The sequence below is a fragment of the Gossypium raimondii genome, chromosome 11, assembly GCF_025698545.1.
Source record: "Gossypium raimondii isolate GPD5lz chromosome 11, ASM2569854v1, whole genome shotgun sequence".
Lineage (NCBI taxonomy): Eukaryota > Viridiplantae > Streptophyta > Magnoliopsida > Malvales > Malvaceae > Gossypium > Gossypium raimondii.
In genome coordinates, this window is record NC_068575.1 from 61,244,404 (window position 1) to 61,257,658 (window position 13,255).

The 13,255-nt window shown below is 37.3% G+C and overlaps 1 protein-coding gene across 5 annotated transcripts; it reads left to right on the plus strand.

The window, feature by feature from the left end:
* The first annotated feature begins 1,289 nt into the window (after window positions 1-1,289).
* Window positions 1,290-13,140, plus strand: LOC105801960 (uncharacterized). 5 transcript variants are annotated; one of them, XM_012633326.2, is made up of 18 exons: window positions 1,290-1,445; window positions 1,580-1,744; window positions 2,515-4,619; window positions 4,730-5,095; window positions 5,459-5,620; window positions 6,032-6,429; window positions 6,603-6,861; window positions 6,946-7,018; window positions 7,632-7,684; window positions 7,781-7,885; window positions 7,965-9,709; window positions 9,948-10,059; window positions 10,419-10,599; window positions 11,303-11,370; window positions 11,492-11,607; window positions 11,695-12,540; window positions 12,662-12,752; window positions 12,877-13,140. In XM_012633326.2, exons 3-18 carry the CDS (start codon window positions 2,525-2,527, stop codon window positions 12,891-12,893), a joined length of 6,687 nt encoding a protein of 2,228 aa, XP_012488780.2. In that variant the 5' UTR covers window positions 1,290-1,445; window positions 1,580-1,744; window positions 2,515-2,524; the 3' UTR covers window positions 12,894-13,140. The 5 variants fall into 5 exon arrangements, with proteins under 5 accessions (XP_012488780.2, XP_052480008.1, XP_012488778.2 ...); XM_052624048.1 differs by having other exon boundaries at window positions 1,580-1,717; XM_012633324.2 differs by having other exon boundaries at window positions 1,653-1,744.
* The last annotated feature ends 115 nt before the right edge of the window (window positions 13,141-13,255 follow it).

Sequence of the window (13,255 nt, forward strand, 5' to 3'; positions counted from 1 at the left end):
TAATTTAGGGTTGGTCTGATAGAACAACAAACTATATTTTCGGACCGTATTTTTCACAAAATTATGTTTTACATTAACTGAAATTAGACGAGTCTGTTAACATTATCTGAATGGTTCTTCACTTTACGTTGGTTTAATTATGTGAACATATTTAAAGATAAGAGTTAAAATTATTACAATATGCACTAATCTTTGAATAAAATTTGTATGAAAATGTCAAAATTAAAATATATAAAATGAATCTCAATTTTAAAGTAATATAAGGATCAGAACCATAATTATCAATAAAGACTAAATTCTACAACTAGTCACTCAAGTTTTTATTCTGCTTATTTAACTAAAAAAATTCTAATTTGGTGATTAAAATTGTCAAAATTATTTTTTGGTCACTTGATGGTTAAGTGGTATTTTTTTAGTTGGTATAATAATAAATTTAGTTTTCGATTTTATATTTTGTCAATTTAACTCGATCATGTATAAAATGATAAAATTGAAATTATTTTAAAAATTTTAAAATTTAAATTAAAAGTCAATAAAATTTCAAAAATAGATAAGTGAGGAGAAAAATTGTTTTAAACCCTTCAAGTTTTCTCTTTTATTATTTGTATAGAAGTATTTGATACCCATTCGTTAATAAACATAGAAAAATTATGGTATATTTTTGCTTTTTTGCTAAAATATGGTATGAGAGTCGGTTTCACAAGCCTCTATAATATTAGTAATGGATTTTTTAGGTGCATGAAACTTGACTTAAATATATTATTAATTTGGTATAAAAATGTTGAGGAACATATAATGATTGAACTTTTTTTTGTTATATTTTTAATCTGTGATTGGATTCTATTAAATGATAAATTTGTTTCCTATAAATACTAGTTTTCGGTAAAAATATTTTCAAGAATTTATTTTTTAGAATTTTTATATACAAATTTCTATTTTTAAATAAATTCTAGTTTTTATAATTTATATAGAATTAGGGTCAAATTGATAAAACATAAAATTGAGGATTAAAATAATTATTAAACCAATTACATAAATGTCGCTTAACAGTATAGTGAAAAACAATAATTTTAAATAGTTTATGGTTAAATTATAACATTCTTTTGATTAAGTGATGAAATGAAAATTTATAATTTAGTGATTACGAAAGCTTATAATATATATTAGTATTGATTATTTGACGTTTTATCAAGCGCATAAGAACAAGGCAAGTGTGACATTGCGAAACATTGAGGGCCATCTAATGGTCTCCGTTTATTTAGAGCTTTATTTTATTTAATTTATTAAAATTTCAAAATTACGATTCACCATCCCCTCGTTTTCATCATTTTTCTCATTTTCTCAAGCGAGAAAACCATTTCCCTCTCTTTCTTTAACTGACTTTCCTTTTTTTACTCCTATTCCCCGGAACCCTAACTCGATCCGCCGGAGAATTCAAGATTCCGGTGAGTCAGTTACTAAATAATTATTCAATTAATTTCATCCTCCGTTAGCTTAGGTTTTATTCAAGCAATTTTCATTTTTCATTTTTCGTTTTTAACTTTTATCTTCTATTCTTTGGTTTTCTTTTTGTTCTTAGTTTGATTTCGTCTTGTTGTTATGTTTTTGGTTGGAGTGGTGTTGTTCTGAATTGGAGTTTTCTGGTGCATTAGATGACCGTACGATTAGGGAGGAGTTGATATCAAATCGCCTGGGTTTCATCACCGGATGGAGGGAGGTAGCGTCTCTAGACTTACTTGCTCTGGTAACTGTTCATATTCCTACTTGGTTTTTCAATAAACAAATTATTTTTTAGGTTTTTCTTTTGTCATTTTTTTTATAACTTGAACACATTTGTGTATATTTTTGAAATTGTGAGTTTAGTGTGAAAGTTTAGAATGATGTTCTTGTGGGTTTCCGCTTAATTAGATTGAAACGAACTTCTTTTCTTCTCTTTTCTAGTCTGACTTAAGCTCGGTCTGTTATGTTATATCATTTTCGTTCGCTTAGTATAGTTTTATGGTTAATGTGTTCGGGCAAGAGGTTTTGTTTAATTCGTTTCAGAAGAAAGGTTGTGTTTTTTTTACATGTTTACATGCAATTAAAATTTTGCAGACATTATCCTTTTTTGAATTGACTTGCATCAAACTTCATAATTGTAGTATATCAGGTTTTCATGCTATATTGGGAAAGTAAAAAAAAGGATCCATACACGTCATTTATTCATTTTTACTCGTCAAATTTTTTATGGCATTGGGCCATGCAATGTGAACAGTTGGCATCTTTTTCAGGCTTTGCATTAATTAATCCATTTGAATTTATGTTCTTTGAACTGTAAGTTAGTATTCAACTCTATGGGAAGTAGTAAACTGGGTAATGTGGTTGGAGAAAGTTTCATAACTTTACACTTTTTGTAGGCAATTCACATTGTACGAGGATACTCTTACAACCTTAAGGCCTGATCTCATTATCTGTGTATTATTTGAACTGCAATTCCACAACCCATTTTCTTCTTCTAAGTGTTTTCTGTTGTAGGGATACACTCATGGATTATGATGACAATGATTTCCAAAGCCCAAATCTTCATTTAGCTGGCGAAGGGAACAATAAATTTCCTCCTGTTTTACGCCCGTATGCTCTCTCCAAATTTGATTTTGATGATAACCTTCATGGACGCTTAAGATTTGATAGTTTGGTTGAAACTGAAGCTTTTCTTGGCATTGAAAGCGGTGAAGATAATCAGTGGATTGAAGATTTTTCACGGGGGAGTAGTGGGATTGCATTTAGTTCAAGTGCAGCTGAGCCTTGTTCAATTTCTAGGCACAACAATGTCTGGTCTGAGGCTGCCTCTTCTGAATCAGTTGAAATGCTATTAAAATCTGTAGGACAGGACGAAAGTGTTATTGGTCAATCTATTAGTAAGGATTCAGATGCCTGTGATGAACTGGGTGGCATAATAAGGAAGATGGAGCCTAGTTTGGAACATGGAGATAGTGGTCTTTCTAAAGTAGGCTTACAGCCTGCCTTACAGACAGGTGAGATTCCAGGAAAATTATCTGGGTTGGAAGGTGATGTGTTGGGAGATCATGGCGATGTCGCTCAAACACATAAATTTGACCCCTCTGTTGATGGGGCATTGAAAGCTCCAAATATAAGAAATACTGACATATCTGAGAGAGAGAGGTCTAAAGATGGTGAAGAAATTGTTGTTAATGAGAATCAAGTGGAAGTTTCGGTTGATGAATTTGTGGATAACAGGGAACAGGTAGATAACTTTGCTTCTGGGTCTCAAACTGATATTGTGATTCCCTCTGTGAAAAACACCTGTGCCAGTAGTAAGGATTCAGATGCCAGTGATGAACAAGGCGGCATAATAAAGCAGATGGAACCTAGTTTGAAACATGGAGATTGTGGTCTTTCTGAAGTAGACGGCGGCTTACAGCCTGCCTTACAGACAGGTGAGATTCCAGGAAAGTTTTCTGGGTTGAAAGGTGATGTATCAGGAGATCATTTGTTGGTTGAAGATGTTTCTCAATCACATGAATTTGAGCCCTCTATTGATAGGGCATTGGAAGTTCCAAACATGAGAAATACTGACTTACCTGAGAGAGATGAGTCTAAAGATGGTGAACAAATTGTTGCTAATCAAAATCAAGTGGAAGCTTCGGTTGATCAATTAGTGGATAACAGGGAACAGGCAGATAAATTTGCTTCTGGGTCACAAGTTGATACTGTGATTCCCTCTGTGCAAAACACCCGTTCTAGTAGTGCATTTTTAGAGAGTCAAGATAAGATACCTTTTAAAAATGATGTCATTGATGAAACTGTTGTCAGTTTAGCAAGGGAAAATGTTGATTCAAGCCAAGAAGTTCACATTGATAGTGAGAACTTGATTGGAAATGCAGGTGCAAGTGTTACCTTGCATGTGCAGAAGCATTCGGCCTTGGACATTCAATCTAAGGAAGAAGGACATGCTATTGGAAATATTATACCTACTGTGGGCAAGCCATCTGATAGGATATTGAAAGAGAATTCTGACCTCCATATGGTGGAAGGGTGCAGCGAGGCCTTGGGTGTAGAAAGTCCTCCTCGAACTGGCATATCCAAAGATATTGTCTTGTCTGTAGGAAAATTACATAACATATCACCAATGCCCTTTGTTGGTGATACTAACCTTAAGGAGAAGGAAAGCGAAACCAGCAATACTGATGCTCAAATTTCTGTGAGTCGAGAGTCAAAGTTGGATAACTTGGATTCGATGGTGCAGGTAGCATGTGATGCCATTGAGAAAGATTTGTCAGAAAGTCATTGCCACTCTGATTCAAAAATCTTGAGCAGCAAGCCTGAGAAATATTTGTTGTCAGTGCAAGATGTTAAAGGTTCTAAGGGTGAAGGTGATGGTGCCCACAATACTTTGGGAGCAGAACGTACGAGAATAGATGAGGAATTTACAGTCTCTGAACATAATGATGATTATAAATTTGATCAGAGTGTTTCAGCTGCTGCAAAGCAGAACACCCAATTGCCTTCTGATTGTAGTAAAACAGATCACGGGGAGGGTGGGTCTCCGGTTGTAATAAAGGGAGTTGATTCCTCTTCCTTTGGCACAGGTGACAATGTTGCCATCAGTGGGAAGTCAGGTATGTTTATTTTTAAGCTTTAATTTTGATAACTGAGCTTTTTTGTTCTTTTGTTTTGCCGTCTTTTACAGTCCTGCATCATTTGCTAACTTGGTATTACCATGATACAGTGGATTGTGTTCTTTTGCCTTATGGTAAGAGTCTCCCTTCTGCTGCTGTTTTTGATCAGAAAGAGGTTCAAGTGTCATCTCCAGAGGCAAGTCTCTCAATTATGAAGAGTACTGAAATGAAAACAGTAAAAGGTGCACCTTGTGAGACTGGTGAACAGTCCTCTTGTAAGAAAGTTGATCAGTCCTTGTCAAGTGAGGATACCTCTAATGCTGTCGGCCAAAGTGGGGACCAGACAGTTCATGGTGTCAGTTTGGAGGCTGTAAAGAATATGCATGCACCTTCTAATGTCTCTGATTCAATTGTGAGAGAGACTGATGGTGCCGAAGCTGAAGTTGTTTCCAAAAGGGGTTCTTCAGTATCTTCAGGTGACCCTTTATGATTAACATAGGTTTTCTTGGTTTGCCTAGTAATCATCTCAAGTCCCCAACTTATAGACTTTCTTGTTGTCAATTTCATACATATTAATCCTGTAGGGTGTATGCAAATTCTATTTGGTAGTCTGCTATAGCTAGAGCAGTTTTAATGGGAAGTTTTACTGTTATTCATACCTTGCCATTATGGTGCTGTTTCCTTGCTTCATTGTAGTTCGTTCTGCAATGTTTTCTTTTTTTGTGTTGATGATTGTTTGGTTATGAGCCACTGTTTATACTTCATGAAACACATACCCTTGCATTTTTGTTGCTCGAGTCTTCACAAGATTAATGTCCACTACAATAAAATTCCCCCAGGTGCCGTATCAATTCAAGATAATAACAAAACATTAACAAATTCAGAGCCTTCAACTTCAAAGGAACTGTCCCATAACGCTGACCAAAATCATCCTGAAGATGGTGACCACAAATTACCTTCTGAACAGATCAGTGGTCAAATTGTTGTGCATCATGCTGATGGTGAGTTTCTTTATCTTTTTAAAAAAAAAATTGTAATTAGATATTTTAAGCTTTCATGGTGGAATCTTTCATCATTTACCCTCCGAGTCTTTTCCTTTAGATCCGTTCTCTGTCATGTCAGTAAAAGTTGGTTTGTTTTCTTCTGTTGTTGCCACCCCCTTCCATTTCTCCCCAGATTATTGGGATGCATCTCTTTTGCTTATAATTTCTGCTCGTGAAGTTATGTCCTGTTCAAGGGTATTTTATGAAGTCTGGAACTTGTTTCTAGAGATGTACAGTCCTTAAATTAATTGCATGTTTAGCCTCTTCAATGGCTCTATTTCTTTTTGGTGAGACTATTTCATCAGTTTTCCTTTTTCCCTCCCACATTATTTCATGTTATTCTTATGATGGATTAATTTGATGTTGAAGGTGATCATGTGAAGACACATAATAGTACCTTTCCTTCTGCACCTTCATCCGAATCTCAAACTAAGATTCACATAATGGAATGTGGAAGTAGTAGTGCTGATCTAGACAATCCTTCCTGTGGATCTCCAATTCTCGTTAGAATTTCTGAGCAGCCAGAGAGTGAAATCGGAACACCTACTGTGAAAGGATCCAAAGATCTGGGTGCTTCAGTGTCTGGGGTCACTAATGGGGAAGGAAATAAAGAGATGTCTATTTCTCAGGATACTAAAGGACATGTTGCATCTTCAGGAGATGGAAGTTTCACCTTCGAGGTATCTCCATTGGCAAGTTTGTCTGAAAAAGCAGCTGGCAAGAATTGGCAACCTTTTTCTACTGTTCAACATGACAAAACATCCTCTGTAAGTGATGCTTTATTTAAGTGGACCTTTTTGTGCTCTAATAATAGTTTCCTGATTGTATATTCTAGATGATTTTTAGAACTATTTTGTGCTGCTATATATTACCATTTCATCCCGTTCATGCTCTGTCTGTGTTGCATTTGCTCTCTCACTCTTTGTGTTCATACAAGAAGGTTGTTGAGCGAATTCCATCAACCTCTAAAAGGGAAAATTTGGGTGGTGGCTCCAAGGGGACTTCTGAGCGTAAAACAAGGCGAGCTGGTAGTAAGAGCACAGGAAAGGAAGCTGCTAAAAAGGGTGTTGTTGCAAAAGATACAACTCCTGCAAGACAATCAGAAAGAAGTGGTAGAACGAGTAATGTGTCACTCAGTAAATCTGAAATTGGCCAGCTTGTGAAATCCAATGAGATGCAGTACTTGGGACACATGGAAGGTGGTAATATGAAACCATTTGGTGTTCTTTTTACTTCAGTATCTAGTTTTCCAGACTTCAAAACCTCAGCTTCTTCGTATGCAGTGTTTAACCAGCCTTTTACAGACTTGCAACAAGTTCAATTACGTTCTCAGATTTTTGTATATGGTGCTCTGATGTAAGTAGTGACACTTTTGTTCATTTTGGTATATATCTGTACTACATCGACATGTTTTGGCATTATACTGAGGCTCTGTTATATCCTTTTCCTTCCCTCTGGGTTGTTGAAAATTAACAATGATTAGTTTATAGGGTTAAGGCAACATTTAATCCCTGAACTTGACAATTTTTCACTTGGTCTCTGAAATTTTTTTTGGTCCGCATTAGTCTTGGAACTTGGCAACTTTCCCAAATTTGTTCCATGTGATGATGTGGCACTCCAAGGTTGTGCCAACTCATCACAATTTTTTAATAAAAACTTATAATTTTTAGGCAATGATGTGGCCAAATATAAGAGTGCACATCATCACATGGACCAAAACTGGGAAAAGATGCCAACTTCCAGGACTATTTTGGACCAAAAATATGTTCAGAGATTAAGTTGGGAAAAGTTGCTGAGTTAAGGGTCTAAATGTTGCTTTATCCCTAGTTTATATGTATGGAGCACGTATTGAGATTTTTCATAAATGTACCGTGATATCATTGTCAAATCTAGTTGTCTATGGTGTTTGCTTTTCTCTTTAGTATTTCTAGTCATTTGAGTGTATCCATCTAATACATTGTTTCTGCAGTCAAGGAATTGCACCTGATGAAGCTTATATGATATCAGCATTTGGGGGACCTGGTTAGGTTTTCTTATCTCTAACAATGTTTTACGTTGGGCTTTGCTTTTTTTGTTTTTTAAATATAGATTTAGTTACTATTTTTGTATCTTTTGCAGATGGTGGAAGAACCATATGGGAGAAAGCTTGGCAAGCATGTATGGACAGGGTACATTGTAAAAAATCTCTTGTTAGCCCTGAAACTCCGTTGCAGACACATATAGGTATCTATCTTGACCTTACATAGTTGAATCATTTTCTTTGCTGTTATCTATTAACTGCATACCTCGGTGAAATGCTCAGGTGCTAAAACTCCCGATCAATCAATCAAACAAAATGCACTTCAGACTAAGACTACATCCTCACCTGCCAGTCAGTCCAACAGCAGGGGTACTTCAACAACAATTGTAAAGCCAATGATCCCACTTTCCTCACCGCTTTGGACTATTCCTACACCTTCCAGTGACGCCCTTCAACCAGCTAGTATTCCAAGAGGTGCAGTTGCGGACTATCAGCAGGCACTTTCTCCGTTGCATACTCCACCTATAAGGAATTTCGTTGGACATAATGCTCCTTGGATGTCCCAATCCCCTTTTCGTGGCCCCTGGGTTCCACAGAGTTCTGCATTTGATAACAATACCCATTTTCCTGTACTTCCTATCACAGAAGCAGTTAATTTAACTCCTGTAAGAGAAGCATCTGTGCCTAATTCTTCCATCATGAAACAGGTTTCAACAGTTCCTATGGTCCAGAGTGGTAGTCCTGCCAATGTCCTTGCAGGGACTCCCCTGCTTGACAACAAAAATGCAACATTTAGAACTGGTCAGCATTCTGCTGATCCAAAGCCTAGGAAAAGAAAAATATCTACAGTTTCTGAGGACCATGGGCAGATTATACTGCATTCTCAAACAGAGACTCTTTTGGATACTGTTGTGAATAGTCATGCCTCTACGCCTGCTGCTATTACAACCCCTGCTGCCATTGTTTCAAAGTTGGCCACTGACAAATTTATTACGTCTGTCTCTACTGATTATCTTGAAAAGGGTGACAGAGATTCAGATCCGAAGGCTACTTTGTCTGAAGAGACCCTTGGTAAACTCAAAGAGGCTCAGAAGCAGGCGGAGGTTGCTGCTGCCCTTGCTGCTGCTGCTGTTAGTCACAGTCAAGAAATATGGAATCAGTTGGACAAGCAAAAAAATACTGGGTTGGCACCAGATGTTGAAACTAAGCTGACTTCTGCAGCAGTTGCCATAGCAGCAGCGGCTGCTGTTGCAAAGGCTGCAGCTGCGGCTGCCAATGTTGCCTCAAATGCTGCCCTACAAGCAAAAATGATGGCTGATGAGGTGTTGGTTCCTAGTGGCTGCAGAGATCCTATTCCAATTAATGCTCTGTCTTCTGATAGTGTGAAGAAGCTTGGCAGGGCAACTACTGCATCCATCTTGAGGGGTGAAGATGCTTCTACTAGTTCAAATTCTGTTATTGTTGCTGCAAAGGAAGCTTCTAAAAGGAGGGTGGAAGCTGCTTCAGCTGCCTCAAAGCAAGCTGAAAACATGGATGCCGTTGTTAAAGCTGCTGAGCTGGCAGCCGAAGCAGTATCTCAGGCTGGAAAAATTGTTATGGGGGAGCCTTTCCCATTGACTGAATTGGTAGAAGCTGGTCCAGAGGCATACTGGAAAGTATCCCATGCATCTCCTGAGCCAAATGCTGCTATCAGAGAACACTTAGACAAAGGTGGTAATGTGGAGGCTCCTGGTTCAGTTGTCGGGCATTCAGAAGAGGTTCCCACAGATAAGAACGAAAACCAAAGTAATAACCATGAAATATCACTGGTTCTTAGAGAGATGGCCAGAGATTCCGTGCAGGATCATTCCAGGTTGACAGATGGCATTTTGGGTTCTGCTGCAACAAGTGGAAATGACAAAAAGGGACAAAAGGGTCGCAAAGCTTCAGATATTGCCAAAAGTAAAGAGGTGTCCACTAATACTGAACATGGGAAAGCAAAGGAAACTTCTAATGATAACAATGTGAAGGAAGGTTCCCATGTTGAGGTTTGTAATTTGAGCTTGATATATAAGTTGAGCTTTTTAATCTTTAGTTGAATGATATATCTTTACTGAGTTCTAATGATGCAGCTTTATTCGATGGAAATATGTACATATAGTAGTGCATTTGAAATTTTTTGTGCGTTTCCTAGTTACCTTAGGGAATTGTTGCAGTTGTACATGTTTTTTTTTTATCTTATGTTCATATAAGATCTTTTACGATTTACCATTTCCTGATTTCTAGGTATTGAGAGATGGAGATGGAGGTGGCTTGAAAGTAGCATGGTTCCCTGCTGATATTCTGGAGTTGAAAGATGGCAAAGCTTATGTGTGTTACAATGAACTTCGATCAGAGGGTGAGCTATGACACATAACTTGCTTTGGTTGAATCAACTAAATGATGATAATTAGCAAAGCAGATCTCTATGACAATCCTTGTCCTTAATTTTTAATAAATTCCATGTTGGTGTCTATCCAATTTCACTTTGCTTGCATGATGTGTACTTTTATTGTGGGGAGATAGAAAATATGATTAAATACACCGAAATGAGGATCTCTTCCTGTTCTAATGTATTTGTTTACGCATCTAGTGTGTTCCAATTTTCAGTTTCTCATGTAAAAGCATATTCTTGCAGAGCTGATTAGAAAGTTTGTCGTGTGAACATCTGATGAGGATGCTTTTTTAACTAACTTTAAGCAACTGCTGGTCTCACAGATGGTGATAGGCTAAAGGAATGGGTGGAGGTTGAAGGTGAAGGGGATAGAGCACCCTGGATACGCAGTGCTCGTCCTATTACAGCCATGCCTTTTGAAGGAACGAGGAAGAGACGCAGGGCTGCCATGGGGGACTATAATTGGTCCACTGGAGATAGGGTTGATGCATGGATACAAGATAGGTATGCATTCACTATTTCATATACATTCTTGCAGTGCATCGGACAAGAAAGGAATGGTACTGTTGAAGATAATGGAGGCATAAAAAAATCTATGTGAATTATGAGTATGTAGTGCAAGGATAATTTGTCATGATTTGCTAGCCAAACTAGCAACATGAGTGGTTTGTCATATTGCCCTTAACAATACTACATGGTGAAATCATAATTTTGTATCCATATTCAGAACTCTCGTTGGTGGCACAATTGTGAAAGCTGTTAAAATTGTTTCCTACAAAGGGGTTAGATAAACTATGCAAATAATTTGTCACTTGGATAGGTTTAACAGTTGAAAGTTTCTTGGGAATTCATCTAATAGGTTGTGCTTTGTTGTTGCAAAAGTCATTAAATAAAACAATGATCCAGTGTTTAAGAATCTACATAGATCTTCTTGTGGCATCCCAAGTCTTTTCATTTTTTAATCTGATAAGTTGTTATTATCTTTTGAACAAACTGATGTTCAGCCAAGGTCTTAACTTATAAGCTATACTTTAAGCCCTCTTTTGGGGATGGCTTTGGAATCAAATGCTGTGCACTCCCATGCGTCCTCCATTTTCTTGATCTTTTAGTTAGAGAGGGATGAAGAACGTCAATTGCACGAAGTTCTTCAGCCTTAATTATCAAGAAAATAACCATGTTGAAATTATTATTTTTATTTTTCTTTCAGCTGGTGGGAGGGAGTTGTCAATGAGAAGAGCAAGAAAGATGAAACATCATTTACCATCCATTTTCCTGGTATGTATGATGGTGTACAACATTTTGTTAACAATCTCAATTGCAATGTGCTCAGTATTGAAGTCTGTGCAGCCTCTGCTTTGGGAATAATAAAGGTCTCTTTTTATTATTTTTGTTGCAGCTCAAGGAGAAACATCTGTGGTCAAAGCATGGCTTCTTCGTCCTTCTCTGATGTGGAAGGATGGTAATTGGGTTGAATGGTCCTGTTGTGGGGATAATGATGGCTCTTCCCACGAGGTTATATGTTGTTTAGATTTCTGATTGATGTTCCTCTGATAATACTTTAATGGCTGCTTTGTACTAAGCCTTTGATCTGTTTTTCAGGGTGATACCCCACTGGAAAAGCGACCAAGGATAGGCAGTCCTGTGATACAGAACAAAGAGGATAGTACTAAATGTTTTGACAGTAAGGAATCTGAGAAACCTGACAACACAAGATTGCTGGATTTAACTGCTGGTGAAAAAATATTTAATATCGGTAAAAGCACCAGAGACGAGAGTAAGCCTGGTTCACTCAGAATGAAACGTTCTGGTTTAAAGAAAGAAGGATCAAGGGTTATTTTTGGTGTTCCTAAGCCAGGAAAGAAAAGAAAGTTTATGGAAGTAAGCAAACATTATGTTGCGGATCGGAGCAGTAGAACTCTTGGAACAAGTGATTCAGCTAAATTTACGAAGTATTCAATGCCTCGGGGATCTGAGCCTGGAACAAAAAATAAAACTGAACCGAAGGAAAAAAGAAATGTTATATCCAAGCCTAAGGTTCTCAAGTCTGGAAAACCACCTAGTGTTTCCAGTAGAACTATTCCTCAGAAGGACAGCTTATCAAGCATTGTGGGTTCTGAACCTGATGATGCTGTCACTGCAGATGTATCAAAATTCAAGGATTCTGCTAGCGGTGCTGAGAATATATCAGGAGAGCATAACTTGGAGTTGAGATCTTCAAGTTCTGATGGAGCTGCAGAGGGCCAGGTTTTATTTTCTTGTGCTGCTCTCCCATCAGATGCACCCCCCGAGAAAGCTTCCACATCAAATGCTAAATCCGAATCTATTAGTAAAGGGAAACTGGCACCAGTTTCTGGGAAGTTGGCTAAAGTTGAGGAGGAAATGAAAATTGTATCTGAAGCTGTTGAACCTCGTAGATCTAATCGGAAGATTCAGCCAACATCAAGAGTAAGTAAACAGTTGTGGACTTTTCTTCTTTTGATAAGTTGAAACAATTTATGCATTTAATATTGCACATATACAAGTGGCTGTTGTCGTGCCGCTTAAAGATCTTGTTTGTTGTCCACAGCTCTTGGAAGGTATACAAAGCTCATTGATCATCTCAAAAGTTCCAGTTTCACATGACAAAGGTCAGAAAGGTCAAAGCAGGAGTACTAGAGGTGAAGCTTAATTTCTCATCAATTTTGTATTCTTGAAGTAGTAATACCATTCTTATAGACCTTGTTTTTATTGCCAAATGTACTGTTTGGTGAATGTAACTTAACAGTCTCGGCTATATAACAGGAAGTAACCAAGGTTGAGAAGCGAAAAACGAGCTGTTTTACAACCTGGGAACCCAGTCCTCTCAAGATTTATTGGATGAACAACAGGCGACATTCAACGGTGTAGCTTGTGTAAATTATGACATTGACAGATAGAGCTAGGAACCAAAATTTTTTCTTTGGCTTTTGAGATGTAGCAGTAGATATATATAAAAATATTTATTTTGAAATGAATTTTAGTTTTGTTTACAATTATAATATTATAATCTAATCTCTCTTTGGTCCCCATGCCTTTCTAGGTTAAGTGTGGAAGAAAGTCTCCTTGTAGTTTGGCTTGGCTTGCTTTATTTGCAAGTGAACAAATCCATAAAATTCTCTTGCTACCAACTTCTCATAAAGCT